An 18,910-nucleotide genomic window follows, 5' to 3' on the forward strand; every position below is an offset into this window, starting at 1 on the left:
GAACCTGCCATTATTGAGCTGGTAAGGAGCACCTGAGTTTGGAGTTTTGTTGGTTTGGGGGTTTTTTTGGGTTTTTGGGGGATTTTTTTTGAGGGTTTTTTTGATTTTTTTTTTGTTTTTTCTCCATGGAAAAAGGCGCAGAGAATTTGTTCTCAGTGGGACAGCTGGGAGGAAAATTCCCATGAAAGAATTCCCTGGTTCATTTAATCTAAAACACTGTAATTATATAATTTTTTAAAAAAAAGCTTCAAGGAGTGACCTAAATCGTGAAGGAAGTGCAGGAATTCCCATGAAATCTCTCATTTAGCAAAATAAAACCTAGGACTGAAGTGTTAGGAGGGGAGAAGGTCTCATCCCTGAGGAGTTTGGGAGTGCCCCTGGAGCATCCAGGTCGTATCCTGCCCTGAACTCCCAGCTTGGGGCTGCCTTTAACTGGGCCACCAATGGGTTCACCCCAGTGGGAATAAAAGGATATAAAATAAATCCCTGCACACAGCTGGGAGAGGTTTGCTCCTGCACCAGCTCCTCAGTCCCACCAGCTTTTCCTTCGTGTCCTCCCTGGGGTGGAACCCTCTTCCTTTGTATTTCTGCCTGATTTTGAGGTTGGTTTTCCTTTTAAAAAACAATTCCAAGCTGTCTGTGCCCTCTGCATCCTGCAAAAGCTGTGGGTGCCCAGGCCAGCACCCCGAGGTGGGGACGGAGCCTCATGGTGGGGATGGCTGGGGCTGGCTCAGGGGCTCCTGTGAGCACAGCAAGGTGCTCCTGGTTAATTCCCATTTTTTTCCCCTCTCTGTGTGCCCAGGTACCACATCCCTGCTCCTCCCCAGGCTGGATGGGGGTCAGCTCCTTGCACCCCCGCGGGCTGAGCTGCTCCCTGCACATCCACAGCTCAATTAACCTCATTTTCCTTGGCCCGGGGCCAGCACAGCACCCAGCCCTGCAGCAGCACTTCCCATCATCCTGGGGCCGTTCCTCTGCTTTTCATTTTTTCCTCTTTTTCCTCTTTCACCTGAAATTTCTGGTGGTGGGGAGGGGAGCCAGGCAGAGGTGCGGTAGCATGGCTGCAAAACTCCAATTAAGTCCCTAATTAAAACATTTCTGACCTTTCCTCCCTTCTCCTCCTTTCTGGGTCTCTCACTCTGCAAACAAAAGGAGGAGCCAGCGATTTCCTTATCAGAGGGGCGGGAAGGGAAGGGGGGCAGGCAAACCCCACGAAGATGATGGCAGAAACCCAGCCTGAAAAGCTACAAAGCGAACAAAATAGTTAAGTTTAATCATCCAGAAAGAATTTGGCCGCCTTTGCTATTTCAAAACACTGGAGCAGGGATGGCTTTTGCCAGAAAGTAAACAAGACCAAATGCTGCCTTGCCCCTCTCCGTGCAGCTCCTCTTGAGCTGGGAAATTCGGATTTGCTTCGCTCCATAGCTCTTTTTTTTTTTTTTTTTTTAATTTAGTTTTTGATGGGAGCTGCAGGAGAAGGGAAATAAAACCCAAGCACAGAGTTGGATTCTGCTGGATTTTCACTCCTTGCCTCTCAAACCCAGCTGTCCTTCAATCCTTGCTCTGTGCTGACACTTGCTGGAGGCAGCAGGGCAGGGCAGGGGCAGGAGGGATGGAGAGGAGGGATGGAGAGGAGGGACGGAGAGGAGGGATGGAGAGGAGGGATGGAGAGGAGGGACGGAGAGGAGGGATGGAGAGGAGGGATGGAGAGGAGGGACGGAGAGGAGGGATGGAGAGGAGGGACGGAGAGGAGGGATGGAGAGGAGGGATGGAGAGGAGGGACGGAGAGGAGGGATGGAGAGGAGGGATGGAGAGGAGGGACGGAGAGGAGGGATGGAGAGGAGGGATGGAGAGGAGGGACGGAGAGGAGGGATGGAGAGGAGGGATGGAGAGGAGGGATGCAGGGATCCCAAATATCGCAGCTGAGGGGTCATCAGGCTGCTGGCACCTCCTCGGGGCGCTCTGTCCTTTTGGGGGGACCCTGGTTCTCACCTTTAGGGAAGGTTTGCTCAGCACCTCTGAACCACAACAGGATTTGAGGCTGATTTTGGGTGTTGCCTTCACTTGTGGGTGGTGTCTGAAGCAGAAGCCTTGTCCTGCTTTCCCCTGGGACAATCCCAAATCCACAGTTGGTTTTCCCCCCTCCATGGGATCACCCCACTGGTGGCTGTCCCTAAACCCTCCCACGTTTTCATCTCTCCCATTGATGAACACCCGTGGAACACACAGGAAGTTTCCTGCCAAGGAGAATCTCCAGATGTCCCCAAGGCCAGAGCCCAGCAGATAAATATGGGAAGATGCCAAGGATGTTTGCATCCCAAATGGGCCAATTATCCCTGCCCGTTCCCGCTGGGGAGGAGTGTCCTGGGCAGCAGAGCCCTGGTGCTGTCTGTGCTCACAGCAGCACCCCAAAAACCTCCTGTGTGGGCTGGGATCCTCTGCACTCCCACTGAGTTGTTTTAGAACCTGTCCCGCCAGAATGTGCCATCACTGGTCCCAGAAGGGATGGATTTGGGGGTGTCCATGTGCTGGGAGCTCAACAAGGATGGATTTGGGGTTTTTCATATGCTGGGAGCTCAACCAGGATGGATTTTGGGTTTTTCATCTGCTGGGAGCTCAACAAAGATGGATTTTGAGGTGTCCATATGCTGAGATTTCAAGGAGGATTGATTTTGGGCTGTCTGTATGCTGGGAGCTCAAGAAGGATGGATTTGGGGCTGTCCCTGTCCTGGGAGGATTTTGGGGTGTCCCTGTCCTGGGATGGATTTTGGGGCTGTCCATGTGCCAGGATAGATTTTGGGGTGTCCCTGTCCTGGGATGGATTTTGGGGCTGTCCATGTGCCAGGATAGATTTTGGGGTGTCCCTGTCCTGGGATGGATTTGGGGGATGTCCATACGCTGGGAGCTCAACAAGAATGGATTTTGGGGTGTCCATATGCTGAGATTTCAAGGAGGATGGATTTTGGAGAGTCCCTATCCTGGGATGGATTTTGGGGTGTCCATGTGTTGGGATCTCAACAAGGATGGATTTTGGGGTGTCCATATGCTGAGATGGATTTGGGGATATCCCTGTGCTGGGATCTCAACCAGGATAGATTTTGGGGTGTCCCTGTCCTGGGATGGATTTTGGGTGTCCCTTTCCTGGGATGGATTTTGGGTGTCCCTTTCCTGGGATGGATTTTGGGGTATCCCTGTGCTGGGATTTCAAGAAGGATGGATTTTGGGGCTGTCCCTGTGCTGGGATCTCTGGAGTTTCCCTGCAGCACAGGCGTGTGGAATTCCCAAACTCCCACCCAGTGCAGAATTCCCATGGCTGAACCTGGCACAGGGTGCAGCCCCTGACCCGAATCCCCTCTGGTGAGGAGCTGCAGAGGCTCCTCTGTGGTGGCAGCAGCAAATTCCCCTCACACACCCAGCTGCAGTGGGATCCAGATCTTCACTGAGATTTCATGAGTGTGGACACCAGGAAAGGCAGAAAACAGAGCTGGCCACGCGTTTTTTGGTGCACAAACCCCATGGAAGCAGGGCTGGGTCATGGCAGGCTGTTTTAGGTTATTTTTTGTGCTGCTCTGGGCTTAGGGAGTGTGGTTTTTTGGGGCAGGAATGCCTGGATTTTCCTGCAGACATTTCAGATTCGTTCAGCTCGGTTGGAGTGGGGTCAGCTGAGGTTTTTTTGGCACCAGAGCCTGAGAACAGTTTAGGGTGACCCCAGAGCAGCTCCTGCACAGCTTCTCCCACAGGAGCCAACTGCTCATCCACAGATTTTTACAGGGTTTCATCCCTTAGGAAGAATGTCCCTGTTTGCCACAGGTGAGCTGGGAATTGCTGACTCAGCCTGGGCACTGCCTTATCTCTGATCCAGAGGGAAGAGGGACAGAGCTCTTCCCAAAACATTATCCTGATCCCTCCTGGAAGGCGTTTTCCAGGTGGATTAGGAGGTTTCTTTCCTGCCTCCTACATACTCATGAGAAGGAAAAAAAAACCCCAAACCTTAATTTTCCTGAGTGCATGACAGATCTGATCCAAAGTGATGACAAAATCTTTGGATTGAAGAGGCTGGAGTACCAATATCCCAGAATTTCCCCACACAGTGATTCCCTGTGTTCACAGAGGAAATCACAGCTTCCAGTCTGCTGGGAAAAAAAAATAATTTGAAACCCACCTTGCAGTTTGATTGCCAACTTCTTGTTAAGCTCTTTAAGCCTAGGAGCAGCTTTTTCCTCAAGCTCCAGCGTTGTCCAGGCTGGACAAAGTCCAGGATTTGGTTTTCCCCTGGCTCAGGGCAAAGGGAGAAGGTTGTGGTGGGGAAGGTGAGGCTGTGCTGGGAGTCAGGGCTGTTCTGTGGGATTTAAATATCCATTATTTGGCTTTTCCATGATCCTCTGCACCTCTGCGAGAACTCATCCAGAGGGAGTGGAGACGCTCCAGCTCTGGGATGTCTCCATGCAGCAGCAATATTTAAGAACAGATCAAGCCCTGGGTTTTTCCCTGTGGTCACAATGGCTTTGAGGATGTGTCTAATGACTTTTTTTCCTTCCTCTTGCTCAGGGAATGCTGGTGGAAGGCCCCCCTGGTCCCGAAGGCCCAGCAGTAAGTGACATTTTCCCCTTTGCTCTGGGTGTGGGATGCTGTCCCCGGGCTCTGTGGCTCCCATCTGCCACACACGTGCACACAGAGAGCTTTGGGGTGGATTTTGTGGTGCAAAAAATAAACAGAGAGCTCGAAATCTTTTCCTGCCGTTTGTAGAAATCTGCTGCAAATAACAACACATTTTCGTGGCTTATTTTTTTTCTCCTTTTTTCTCTGCCAGGGCCTTCCAGGACCTCCAGGACCAACTGGACCCGTGGGCTTAATGGGTGACCCAGGGGAGAGGGTGAGTGGCCGTGGTTTTCTCCTCCTTGCTGGAGCTCTGGGTGGGTTTGTGGGGGCACAGGGGGGCTGTGGGGTCTCCCTGGAGCCTTAAAATCCTGTTAAAATCCTGTTAAAATCCTGTTAAAATCCTGTTAAAATCCTGTGAGAGCGACTCCCAAAGGGGGTCATGGTGGGATGCAGGGCAGAGCTTTGCATCCAGGGAGGTCTGGCTGGATGAGGGCTGGGGTGTGTTGGATGTGGCTTCACACAGCTCATGGTGGTTGTTGTAAGTGCAGCTCAGTGTGGCCTTGATTACATTTTAATTCCTTTTTCTTGAGCAACCTAAGGCTCAGAAAGAGCAGAAGGGAGAATCCACTCCGTTCCAGAAGACCAGAGCAGGATCTCTGTGCTCCCAAGGATCTCCCCTTGGCCTTGTTTTAAATACTGCAGAGATCTGCTGTGGCTTCCTCTGCAGTGTCCCCTTTTCCCTCTGATGTACCCTCATGGCAAAATAAAACCCCTGAGAGAGCTGAAAGCCCTGCTGGCCCACGCTGGGAGGGCTCTCCTGAGGTTTTAAGGTGTATTTGAGGGGATTCCTGAGGTGTTGGGGCATTCCCATGGCCCTGCCCCCAGCCTGGGTGCTGCACTTATTTCAGCTCAGGTTCTTTTGTCCTTTGGGGGCTTGGCTGGAGCCCTGAGGCTGCTGCATCCCCTTTTCCCCCGGAGCAGGGCTGGGGACACCCTCCCCTGGCCTGCAGTGCTGCTGGAGCAGTAATAACATTTCTGGTGGCAGTGACACGGCTGGGGACGAGGAGCCCTGCCCGTGCTCCATCGATCCTGGAAAGTCGATCCGGGCTCAGCCCTGGCAGCCACTGCTGCTGGGCCTGGCTTAACCCTTGTGGCACCAGCTCAGGGAGCTCTGCAGCCTCCTGGAACTCACTGAGCTCAGCTGGGTGTGGTTTGCATCTCTCACCGGTTTGAATCTCTCCCTCAAAATGCTAATTTGGCTTCTGAGGATTTCCAAGGTGCTGTTTGCCCCTGTGGCTTCCTCCTTTCCTTGCTTGTCCCCATCCTGCCCATCTCTCACCTGGGTGATGCCCAGCTCTGCCTGCTCCTCCTGCATTCCTGGCAGGCTCCGTGCTCTCCCTGGGGACACGGGGCTCTCTTGCTGTCATTTGTCCAGGCAGCTGCAGATATTTGCTGGCCCAGCTCCTCTGGAACAGCCCTGCAAAGCCAAGCAGCAGCAGCAGCCACCCCCTCCAGTGACAGGAATAATTTGCATTCTAGCACAGGCTGCACGTCCTGCTCCTGCCAGTGTCCAACACAGCACAGAGTGCAGAGATAAGTGATGAACTCACAGCCACGAGCTGCAGCTGTATTAAAGCCTTCCTCTTCAATTAGAGCAGCTCCTCTTCTAATTTGTTTATTATTAACCCTGAGAGTTTAGCTCATGAATTTACATGACCCTTCCCCGTGTACAGTGAGGAACATTCCCTCTGCATCTGAGAAAGAGAATTTTTTTTATCTGCTCCCAGGCAGGTGCAATGAATTAATAGCCCAACAATAGCCAGCTCTGTTAATATTGGCCAACGACTCATTTAGCTCTGGTTTATTCATTGTGGGGAAAGAAAAAAAAAAAAGAAAGAGCTTTATTTATTTATTTAAAGCTCCTTCCTCCATCGGGGATTTCGGGAGGCGCAGAGGAGTTTGTGTCAGCAGCAGAGCTGAGGAGCAGCCTGGGTGTGGGAGGTTCCAGAGGGCTCAGGATGCTCTGGGATGGCTCAGGCAGCTTTCCTGGAGTGGGAAGAGGGAAATTTGGCACTGAGGAGAGCAGAGAGCTGTTCCAGGGGGCTCCAGAATGGCAGGAAGGAAGTGGGAAATGTGTTGTTTTGAAGCATCAGAGCAAACTGCAGCTCCCTCCCCCAGCCCGGTGTTTTTTGGGAATTCGGGGGTCTGGGTGCTCTGGGGGGGTCAGCACACCTTGGGGAGAGGCTCATCACCAAATATCTTCACCTTCCAAAACCATCCAGCCACTGAATCCCAGAGGAATCACTGCCCTGAGGACAGTTTTGCACCTCAGAGGTGCAGCAGGATCCCTATAAATCCTTATTTGGCTTCTGGGTAAAAATCTGATTTAGCTTCCAGGGTGCTGCCTTAACCAGGAGACCCCCAAAACTGCAAGAAACCTCTCCTGTTATGCAATTTTCTGACCAGGGCTGAAAAATGACCAGGGAGAGAGAGAAACTTGGTTTAAGTGTCACAATTTTAAGGCTCAGCACCGTGGGCTGCTGGCCCCGCTCTCCCTGCCTGCCCCTGGAGAACCCCCCACACAAACACCCCCAGGTTCCACTTTAACCATTCCGTGGAAATGTTTCCCTGATGGAAATCTTTGCTCTCAGCATTCCAGAGCCCTGCACCAAATGCATGCTGAAGTGCCCATCCCTGGCTGCTGTATATCACCAAATCCTCATTTCCATAACGAGAGCCACGCAGATTTACACCCAGACCCTGGCAGGCTGCATTTCTTCCAGGCGTTCATGAATTTAAATTTGCAAAGTGCTTTATGGGTTTGATTTTCCTCCCGTTCCTCGTTGCCCCCCTCACCCTCTGCTGGCCCATTCCACCAGGAAAAGACCTCCCACACCCAGCCTGGAACAAAAAGAGGCATTTATGGATAAAAGCACTGCATCAACATTTGTCAGGAGAGATAAATAAGCTCGGCCCTGCTCCATCACAGGCAGGGCTGGAGTTAAAGGAGGAGAGGGAGAGAAAAGAAAGTTTATCATGTAAAACAAGCCCGGTCTAAATTATTTGTGGCATTTCTGCTCCAACAGATGGGGCTGGGACGGGATCTCAGTGGGGTTGAGGACTCTGGGTTGAGCAAGCTGTGCCTGCCAGGGGAGATGGAGGTGCTGGAGTTCTGCAGCCCCCCCCTGGGCACTGCTGGGGCTTTTTCCCGGTGTTTTCCTGCTGAACCATCCCTGGAGCTGAGCTCTGCCCTGTCCTGGTGGGGCTGGGGACAGGGACAGCCCAGCTGGGGACACCACAGCCCTGGCCAGGCTGGGCCAGGGGCAGCTCCTCACTCCCACCAGGCTGGGCTCTGATTGTGGCTGGAAATTTCAGCCTGGATGGTTTGGGTTGGTTTTTTTTTTTCAAGGGGAGGGAATGAGGGATTCGTGACTCTGTTCATGACAGAAGAGGGGGCACAGAGGTGTGGGGTGGAGAGATCTCACTGGGAGGGTGTGGGACAAGGATAACACACCAAATCTTTTGGTTGGGTGGGTCTGTTGGGTTGTTTTATTAAGATATTCTGATTTTCAGGCACTTTGTTACCTCTTTGTCTTTCCCTCTTCCCTTTCCTACCTTTATCCACCTCCCCTGTGGGGTGACCTTATGGTGATGTCCCCATGTCTGAGATTTGTGGCAGAATTTTGTAGTTACATTTTTTTCTGGGGTCTGAGCAGGCTGCAGGGAGGTCTGGGAGAGCGAGAACTACGAAAATGTTCATTGCTTGCCCTCCCAAGGGAGTCGAGTCTCTATAAATTGATTTATTATTGATGTTTCCCAACTAAAGGAGTGGCCAAGTCCTCAATCCCGACTGGGGCTTTCCTTGGGATGTGGTCAAGTCCCTGTTGCCTTAAACCGCTGTGAAAATTGCAATTAGCCACCCTCATTTGCATACGGGATCACTGGAATGAGGAGGAAATCTGGGTTAACCTCAGCTTTTTTTTTTTGCCAGGGAAAATTGGTCTATTTGGTTCTTTATGGCTTCATCCACAGATCTTTTACTGCCCGCTCATTGCTTTAGTGCCAGTTAAAGATCCTGCACTGGTGTTAATCAGCACAGCTCCGTGGAGATCCAGGGATTTGGGCTGATTTACAGCCCCTGACAGGATGGCTCCATCAGAGGTGCAAGGAAACTAAAAGGACTAAAATAAAACAATTAAAAAAAAAAAAAAAAAAAAAAAAAGTAATAATAATAATAAAAGATAGAAGAGAGAAAAATTAAATGACCCAACTGATTGAAAGCATACAGGAATTAATTTCTCTTCCTCCATTTCTCTCTCACTGACCCCGAGTTAGGAAGTTTTATCTATTTTTGGGGGGTTTTTAATAGGTTTTAACAGATCCAACTAAAATTGATTCCTTTAACGTGGAGCATTGCAGGGACTTGCATTTGTCACTCCAAACCTGCACCAGGCAGACCCTGGAAATTGCAGGGGCAGGATGGAAGAGGAGGGAATTAAGGAAATTCAAGAAAAATTGGGATGCCCACAAGCTCAATGCCTGTCATGACAATATCGTGACAGAACCACAGCTGTTAATGCATGGACAGAACCAAAAGGATATTTGAGAAGTTTATTTGAATTTCTTCTTCCTTCAGGGCCCACCAGGACGCCCAGGTCTCCCGGGAGCAGACGGATTGCCAGGACCTCCAGGGACAATGCTGATGCTGCCTGTGAGTACAAACAGAACTAAAAAAGGATTAAAATGAGTCGGATTTCCTGGGTTTGCTGCTGTTTAATGCCTGTTCTTGCAGAAAGTTCCCATCTCCATCACGTTTTCCTTGGATAAAAGATGGATCCGGATGGTTCCTGTTGTAAATTGACTTTTTGCAAAGCACTGGAGCTCCTTCACTGGTCAAAAGCCAAGACAGGTTAAAATTTCCAGAAGTGATGGATAATGATAAAAACTATGGAATATCCTGAGGTAGAAGGACCCACAGGGATTATTGAGTCCAGCTCCTGGCACCGCACAGGACAAGCCCAGAAATCCCACCCTGTGCCTGAGAGAAATGTCCAACAAATGTCCAAACATTGCTGGAATTCTGAACAGGCTGCAGTGGTGGGACAGACTGCCACGCTCCAGCAGCTCAGCTTTGTCCAGAGCTGCAGGAATAACCTGGGGCAACCCAATCACCTCCTCCCGGGAAAACCAGGGAAATAAGCAGGGAAAACCAGGGAAATAACCAGGGAAATAAGCAGGGAAATAAGCAGGGAAATAAGCAGGGAAATAAGCAGGGAAAACCAGGGAAATAAGCAGGGAAAACCAGGGAAATAAGCAGGGAAATAAGCAGGGAAAACCAGGAAAATAAGCAGGGAAAACCAGGGAAATAAGCAGGGAAAACCAGGGAAAGCCAGGGAAATAACCAGGGAAATAACCAGGGAAAGCCAGGGAAATAACCAGGGAATGCCAGCCCTGGGAGAGCAGGGAATGCCAGCCCTGGGAAAGGAGGGAATGCCAGCCTGGAGAGGAGGGAATGCCAGCCTGGAGAGGAGGGAATGCCAGCCTGGGAGAGGAGGGAATGCTAGCCTGGAAAGCAGGGAATGGGAGCCTGGGAGAGCAGGGAATGCCAGCCTGGGAGAGCAGGGAATGCCAGCCTGGGAGAGCAGGGGGTGCCAGCCCTGGGAGAGCAGGGAATGCCAGCCTGGAGAGCAGGGGGTGCCAGCCCTGGGAGAGCCCGTGCTGGTGCTGAATGTGGTGTGTGAGGTCCCGAGGCCACAATGCCCCTCTTTGTGTGCCACCCGAGCTGGCAGCGCCTGGGGAGCGCTGCCTTGGTGGCCCTGAGCTGGGTGCCTGAGGGCACTGGGGTTAACTGGGCGGGCTGGGAGCACTGGGATGGGTTTGGGGCAGTGGTGCTGAACGGAGCTGTCCAGGCTCAGCCAGGGGAGGCTGTGTTGAGATCAATCAGCCGATACTCCGTTGTCTTCATGCAGAAAAAACCAATTCTTTACTCACAACACTTATTTTATACAGTTTTCACAGACCTCGTGTGCTGCACCCTTTGCCTGGTAGTTTTCTTCCTGCTTTATCTGTTGCTCAGGAGGTGATTTGTGTGTGCCTGCTAAGACACAGGTTGTTCACATTTTTGCTTTATGGCTTCTCATGGAACAGATCTTGTTCATACAGATGTTTATACACTTGTCTTTCCTCTCAGGAATAGGTTGTGGTGTGAACAAACCTTTCACACCAAGATCGCTTTCGCACGGCAACTCGCAAATTACCCGGCTGCCCTTAGAAGAGACGAATTAACAGAATTAACGAATTAATCAGCATCCCTGACCTGCTTTGCCCCTTTCTCCCCACCAGTTCCGCTTCAGCGGGGGAGGCGACGCTGGCTCCAAGGGTCCCATGGTGTCGGCACAGGAGGCACAAGCCCAGGCCATCCTGCAGCAGGCCAGGGTGAGTGGTGGCACTGGGCAGTGCCAGGGCTGGGGAAGGTGGTGATCCTCACACGGGGCTCTGTTAAATGTTGTTTTTTATCCTCTTTTCTGCCGGAGTTGGGATTAAATGCACAGCGGTGTTTGTGTTCGGGCTCGGGTGTTTATTAATTCTTGCCTATGTTACAGCCTCACAAGCTGTGAGTTCTGCCACGCTCCCAGCTGACAAAGTAAAAAATGGAGCCGTATCTACATCTCTACAAGGCCTTTTAAGCACAAACTGTCCAATTATGAAATGACACCTAAATTATTTTTACTTTTAACCCAATACCCAACCACCTGTGGCCCGTAATACAGACTTTTCTACCCAATTACAAAACACCACCCAGAGCCGTGGAGAAGAAGGTGAAAAAGAAGAACTGGCCTCAGCCCTAAAAACTCCATCTTACTTTATATATATGTTACTATACTATATCCTAAAACCTTACACTCTGAGTTTTCCACCCTGTGCTATCACACACTTCTGTTCAAACCCCACACCCACAATCCCAGTGCTGTAACTCAATTTTGGAAGCCTTTTCCACGCCCTCAGGTCAATGCAGTGTTTTCCTGGGGGTCAGTGCCTGTCAGCACAGAAATCCTGAAATTCTTAATGCCCAGGGTTCCAGCAGGGTGGCTCTCAGCAGGTGCCTGCAGAAGCAGAAGAAACCTCTCACATCCCTGCACGCTCATCCCCAGTGCTGGTGGTGGAACCTCTCACCTGCCATGGGGTTGCACCTGCAGGATTTGGGGTTTTATTAACAGCCAGCACAGCTCCAGTTGATAGAAAGCTGGTTTTAATTTCCTGCAGGCCCCTGGCAGTGGCCACACAGACCCGCTGGCTTCGGTATATTTGTATTTTGAGGGTCCCTATGAACAGCTGGGGGCTGTACTCAAAGCATTTTCTTATTTTTGTGTGGTTTTCCCCCCAGTAAATCCTAATAATGAAACCTGTGTCACAGATGGAAGCTGTTCCCAGCTCGCAGAATCTCAGCAGGCAGATTTGTAATTTAATATATTTATTTGGGAATACACGGTGGCTGTGCCTGGAACATTTCTTTCCTCGGATGACCTTATTGATTAATGTCCAAATCATCCCTGGCTCGCTGGTGAAACAAGATTGGCACATTCCCTGTACAGCTCCTGCTCCCTGCCTGCATGGACACCTCAGTGGAAAAGGCTTTGACTCAACTGTTTAAAAGAAAATTTTATTTTGAGCCAGTGGAGCTCTGAAGTTTTTCTTCCCTGGGTGCTCCCGGGAGCTTTCCTGAGCGCTGCTGTTAAAAACAGAGGTGCAGAAGGAGCTGCACCATTCCCAAATTGCCCCAAAAGGAGCAAATCCTGCTGCAAACACACCCTTGCCATGAGGGAGAAACACTTTTAGGGTGGCAGTTCCCAAAGGGACACAGCTTTGGGGCTGATTTATTTGGGGACAGTCCAGAGCCCACATCTGGGATATGTGCATGGAGCTGCTCTGTCACTCAGAGCTGTTTGCAGGCTTTTTTGGGGGGCTAAAATAAGCTAAAAACCCCATTTATTTCACCTTTAGATGGGATAAATTCCATTGGGATCTCCCCCGTGGGTGGCACCTGCCTCTGTTGGGTTTTTAACAAGAAGTTTGCCTTAGCTGGGAATTTTCTGCTTTCCCTTTTCCAAAGGAGTTGGATTTTTTACAGATTCGATCCCCCCAGCCACTGCATTTTCCTGTCCATTAACCTCGTGCTGCCAAGAATATCCTGGATTATGTTCCTGGTGTTCCCTTGTCAGTCCTAATTTCCAGCCTGCCCAGCGTTTTCCCATCAGCATTTTATTTTCCTGGGAAATAGAGGGGTTTGACCTGATAAACGTTTCATGAGAGGCATCTGCTTTCTCCAACTCTCTGCTTTTGTTCTTTTTTTTTTTGCCTTCTGCCTGCTGAAAATTGTGATTTACCAAAAAAGAAAGAACCTCCCTCCCCTCATTCAAAGTCCCTTTTTTATTTAAATTTTGAGGTTTAGAGGGGGAAAAAATTTAAAACTCAAATAAATCGTGGGTAACTTTAAGACTGTGGATGAAAAGTGTAATATTTCCAGAAAGGACAAAAATCAATTCTTTTGTGAACTTCAACATTTTGGCTGAAAACCACGATGCAGAAAGGGAAATAAATGTCATTTTTGTGAGCAGCTACACGATATGACAGGATTGGAGAGCATGGTCCTGCAGCAAGGATGAGCTTTTCCTTTTTTGGGTTTGTTTTTCTTGTTATCACTGCTGTTAATTGCATTATTAGGTTGATTTATCCCCTTTAAAATTTGGCTTTCATTAGGCACCGAACGTTGTTGCAGCCAGCAGTGGTTCAGAGCATCTCCCTTTTAATGGGGTGTTGTAAAAAGATGCCACAGAACCCAGCATTTTGTGCAGGATTTCTGCCGTTCCAAGCGCAATCACTGGGTGGATTTTAATTACTGGAGTACACAGATAATTACAGCGCTTTTGGAAGTGTTGGATTGTCACGAGGGAACAAATTGTCTGAGGGGTGTTTTAAAGCATGGCCCAGCTCCATTTCCCACCGTGGAAATTACTGGGTTGATGCTTCGTTAACACGACTCCTTAATTATGGAGCTAAAAGCCCCCTGTGTTCCGTTTGAATTGGAGGTTCAGTTTGGAGGATGCTGAGCAGTAACCAAAAAAAAAAAAAAACACAACAAAAAGGGAAAATTCCTCTAAAATTGAACCACCAGGACAATAAAGAATAAAACAAAAACCTGCTGAAGTGAATTGGGGTTGTAATTTTTGTGTGCTGTCAGCAGATTCGTGGACAGGCCAGGGGCTTTCATGGAATAACAGAATGGTTTGGATTGGGAGGGGGTTTAAATCCCACCTCATTCCAAACTCTTCCACGGGCAGGGACACCTTCCACGAGCCCAGGCTGCTCCAGGCCTGTTGTTGGCACTGTCACGACACAAAGAGTGACACCATAAAGGCTCAGAAGGCTCTTTATTATGGCTGCATGCTTTTATACAGCTTTTACAAACCTCGAGGGCAACTTCTAATTGGTTAATAGCTTTTTTGTTAATTATTCTGTTGGTTAGTAAAAGGCATTGTACTTGTCTATCAAATCTATCTATTCTTGTATTGTTTACATATTTTTTTTACTGATTCTCATGGGACAAATCCCTTCTTATTACTTATTTTTCACCCTCAGAATAGATTGTTGTGTTAAAGGAATTTCCCATTCTTAAAATACCTTGATATGAGAAGGTATTTACAAATATTTGTAAATTATTTATTATTATTATTTATTATTATTATTTATTATTATTATTTACCTTACAAATTGCTTGTTAGCAGCACTTAGAGGCAATGACAGGCAGCTTTTTACCCTGTTCCTACACAAACCCTGCCCAGCCTGGCCGTGGACTCTGCTGGACACTTGGCAAATCTGGGAATTTGGAGTTGTTTTCCCCTTTTTTTGTGGGAATCCGGGGTTCCCTGGGGCTGTGGAGGGGGCTGTGGCTGGTGGGGACCCCCGTGAGCCGTGTGTGTCCCCTTGTCTTGCAGCTGGCACTGAGGGGACCAGCGGGGCCCATGGGGCTGACGGGGCGGCCCGGCCCCATGGTGAGTGCTGGGACTGGGGGCACTGGGAGGGACTGGGGGGGACTGGGGGGGACTGGGGGATGGAACTGAGGGATGGAATTGGGGAGATGGAATTGGGGATGGAACTGGGGGATGGAATTGGGGAGATGGAATTGGGGAGATGGAATTGGGGGGTGGAATTGGGGAGATGGAATTGGGGGATTGAACTGGGGGATGGAATTGAGGGGATGGAATTGGAAGATGGAATTGGGGAGATGGAATTGGGGGGATGGAACTGGGGAGGATGGAACTGGGGAGGATGGAACTGGTAGGGATGGAACTGGGGAGATAGAACTGGAGGGGTTGGAATTGGAGGGGATGGAACTGGGGGGATGGAATTGATGGGATGGAATTGGAGGGGATGGAATTGGGGGGATGGAACTGGTGGGGATGGAATTGATGGGATGGAATTGGAGGGGATGGAATTGATGGGATGGAATTGATGAGGAGGGAGCTGGGCAGTGATGGAGATGGTGAGGATGGAACTGGGGGATGGAACAGGAGGGGTTGGAATTGGAAGGGTTGGAATTGGTGGGATGGAATTGATGGGATGGAATTGGTGGGGATGGAATTAGGGGGATGGAACTGGGGGGAATGGAACTCGAGGGATGGAATTGGGGGGTGGAACTGGGGAGATGGAATTGGTGGGATGGAACTGGGGAGGATGGAACTGGTAGGGATGGAATTGTGGGGGATGGAATTGGGGGATGGAATTGGGGGATGGAATTGGGGAGATGGAATTAGGGGGATGGAAGTGGGGGGATGGAACTGGAGAGGATGGAACTGGTGGGAATGGAACTTGGGAGTGATGGAATTGGTGAGATGGAACTGGGGAGGATGGAACTGGTAGGGATGGAATTGTGGGGGATGGAATTGGGGGATGGAATTGGGGAGATGGAATTAGGGGGATGGAACTGGTGGGATGGAACTGGTGGGATGGAACTGGGGAGTGATGGAATTGGTGGGGATGGAATTGATGGGATGGAACTGGTGGGATGGAACTGGTGGGATGGAACTGGTGGGATGGAACTGGTGGGATAGAGCTAGGGAGTGATGGAGATGGTGAGGATGGAACCGGGGGTGCTGGAATTGGTGAGGATGGAGATGGTGAGGATGGAGCCAACCCAGCTCCCTGTGGGCTCTGGATCCATGAATGGCTTTTCCTTAACGTGGTATCAACCTTCACTCTGACCTGAGGAAAAATATAATAAATCCTCTTTTTTGTCCAAAGGGACCCCCGGGCAGTGGAGGGCTGAAGGGAGAAGCTGGAGAAATGGGACCTCAGGTGAGGTGGAACTGGGGGGAGCTGGAGAAACGAAGGGTGGAGCAGCCTGAGAGGCTGTTGGGAGCAGGGATTCCGTCACCCTGTGCCAGCTGGGAGCAGGAAGCTGTGGGAACACGTGTTTGGCATGGAAATGTCCCTCCGAGTGTCCAAATGCGGGCTCTGGGCATGGTTTTGAGCCAGCAGTGTAAAACTCTGCAGGTCCCCTCCTGGAAAAACACCCATGGAGGAGTCCTGTACATAAAAGATAATTTGCATTGTGCAGAATTCACTAAAGCTCAGGATATTCTTCCCAAGCCCTAAATCCTGCATGAAGGGAAAATTCCCATTTTCTGATGACAAGGGAAGTGATTTCTGGGATGCAACAGCTTCCTCATGGATAAACATTCACAATTCCAGCCTGGAGATGCTCAGTCTGACCCTCCCCTGTGTCTGCACCCTCGGGATTCATTTTGAACTCAGGGGTTCATTCCCTGGGAGCCCCAGCAGTGCCCGATGTGGGCGCTCATCTCTGCCTCTCCTCATGGTCCCTTGGAGTGACATTTCTTCCTCTCTCCTCGATTCCCTGCAGGGTCCACGAGGCATCCAAGGTCCTCCCGGTCCGGCAGGGAAGCCAGGCCGCAGGGTGAGTGTCCTGGCAGCTGCAATTCCTGCTGGAAGCTGCTCCTGCTGCCAAACAATTCCTCAGCACCGAGGGCGTTGCACAAGAGCCGGCCGGAGGCCAGGATGGGCTGGGCCAGCTCTGCAACCTTGAGGACACAAACCAGGACGGGAGCTAAAATTTGGGAGGGTGCAAATCAGGATGGGAGTTAAAATTCGGGAGGGCACAAGGATGGGAGTTAAAATTTGGGAGGACAAAAGGATGGGAGTTAAAATTCGGGAGGGCACAAGGATGGGAGTTAAAATTCGGGAGGACAAAAGGATGGGAGTTAAAATTCGGGAGGGCACAAGGATGGGAGTTAAAATTTTGGAGGACAGAAGGATGGGAGTTAAATCTGGGAGGGCACAAGGATGGGAGTTAAAATTCGGGAGGACAAAAGGATGGGAGTTAAAATTCAGGAGGGCACAAGGATGGGAGTTAAAATTCGGGAGGATACAAATGAGGATGGGAGTTAAAATTTGGGATGATACAAATCAGGATGGGAGTTAAAATTCAGGAGGGCGCAAGGATGGGAGTTAAAATTTTGGAGGATACAAATGAGGATGGGAGTTAAAATTTGGGAGGATACAAATCAGGATGGGAGTTAAATCTGGGAGGGCACAAGGATGGGAGTTAAAATTTGGGAGGACAGAAGGATGGGAGTTAAAATTCAGGAGGACACAAATGAGGAGGAGAGCTGAAATTTGGGAGGACACAAACCAGAGTGGGAGTTAAAATCTGGGAGAACAGAAACAAGGATGGGAGTTAAAATCTTAGAGGACAGAAGGATGGGAGTTAAAATCTGGGAGGATACAAATCAGGATGGGAGTTAAAATTTGGGAAGATACAAACCAGGATGGGAGTTAAAATCTGGGAGGGCACAAGGATGGGAGTTAAAATCTCAGAGGACAGAAGGATGGGAGTTAAAATTTAGGAGGACACAAATGAGGAGGAGAGCTAAAATTTGGGAGGACACAAACCAGAGTGGGAGTTAAAATCTGGGAGGACAGAAACAAGGATGGGAGTTAAAATTTGGGACTCAAATGAGGATGGGAGTTGAAATCTGGGAGGACATAAATGAGGGTGGGAGTTGAAAACTGAGAGGAGACAAACAAGGAGAGGAGTTAAAATCTGGGAGGACACAAAGAAGGATGGGAGTTAAAATCTGAACAATGTGGGGGAATTCAAGGCTGCACATCCCACTCTTTTATCCCAGGATTTTTGCCTCCCTGTGTTGGGGTTGTGGCTGCACAAATGCTTTGAACTGGCCTGGAGTCCTCACAGGGTGTGAGGAGAGTCCAGTCCCAAGAATGGATCAGGTGTAAATCCTGCTCTGTTCCCAGCCCTAATTCTGATTTTTATTTCACACCATCCTGCTCTGTTCCCATCCCTAATTCTGATTTTTATTACACACCCTCACCACAATTCAACCTGCCAGAGGAAGGAACGATCAAGTCTCATGTGTGACCCACTTCTGCCTTCCTTGAAAGAGAAACTCTTGTTTCAATTTGCAGCCATCATCACTAGCATCTCTTAAAATGTGCTGGGAGATGATTTTTTCACATAAAAACCAACAGCCATGGAGTGGCTTTGCTCTGTTTGTCTCCCACCTCTCTTCAGCTCCAGGATGTTGCTTCAAACACAGAGCAGGGATTTTTCCCTCGCCAAAAGAAGCTGCCTGACTTAAATAAACCCTTCCTCAGGCTTAGCTAAACCCCCTCTCAGTCCCAGCTGTCCCTGTGTCACCCTCGGGATGTGACTTTGGTGTTCTCTGTTGCAGGGACGAGCTGGCAGTGACGGTGCCCGGGGCATGCCAGGCCAGACAGGACCAAAGGTAGCGCCAGGTTTTTATGGATTTGGGGGATCTGTTCCTTCTTTTCAGCAGGAACGAGCTGAGGGACTCGTGGAGAAGGAGCCCAGCTTGCCTGGAGGAGGTTGGGAGGTGGTCCAGAGGCTCCTGTGAAGTCCTGGAAGTTAAGAAAGTTAAATAAGGCAGAACAGCAATTTTTTCTTTTCTTTTCTTGGTTTTGTTTTAATGCCACTTTTTTAAACGCTGGATGAAATATGCTGCAGTTGTAGAACAAACACTTTAGAATCCCAATTACAAAAAGCAAACACAGACGAGTGGCTGGAAAACCTCTAGAGTAGAACCACCAAAAAAAAAAAAAATCCACCTCTTAACCGGGTGAGGAAACGGAGGCGTGGTGAGGAATTTTAATCCCCCGTAATTCATTTTATTTTATTCGAGACAAAATCCCTTCATTCCTCTGCGATCTGCTGGAATTGCCGAGCAGGAGAGAGGCTGCTCCGCTGGAAATGGAA

At 49.8% G+C, this 18,910-nt stretch overlaps 1 protein-coding gene across 3 annotated transcripts in view; it reads left to right on the top strand.

Annotated features, from left to right (window-relative positions):
* The window catches only part of COL5A1 (collagen type V alpha 1 chain), a 148,906-nt gene that overhangs the window by 71,877 nt on the left and 58,119 nt on the right, over positions 1-18,910 (top strand). For all 3 annotated transcript variants that reach the window (XM_063409693.1, XM_063409692.1, XM_063409694.1), the window contains 8 exons: positions 4,549-4,590; positions 4,811-4,873; positions 9,236-9,310; positions 10,942-11,034; positions 14,592-14,648; positions 15,898-15,951; positions 16,520-16,573; positions 18,369-18,422. In XM_063409693.1, coding sequence (XP_063265763.1) covers positions 4,549-4,590; positions 4,811-4,873; positions 9,236-9,310; positions 10,942-11,034; positions 14,592-14,648; positions 15,898-15,951; positions 16,520-16,573; positions 18,369-18,422 — 492 coding nt within the window. The remainder of the gene's footprint in view (positions 1-4,548; positions 4,591-4,810; positions 4,874-9,235; positions 9,311-10,941; positions 11,035-14,591; positions 14,649-15,897; positions 15,952-16,519; positions 16,574-18,368; positions 18,423-18,910) is intronic.

Source organism: Prinia subflava, chromosome 12, assembly GCF_021018805.1.
Source record: "Prinia subflava isolate CZ2003 ecotype Zambia chromosome 12, Cam_Psub_1.2, whole genome shotgun sequence".
In the NCBI taxonomy this organism is placed as follows: domain Eukaryota; kingdom Metazoa; phylum Chordata; class Aves; order Passeriformes; family Cisticolidae; genus Prinia; species Prinia subflava.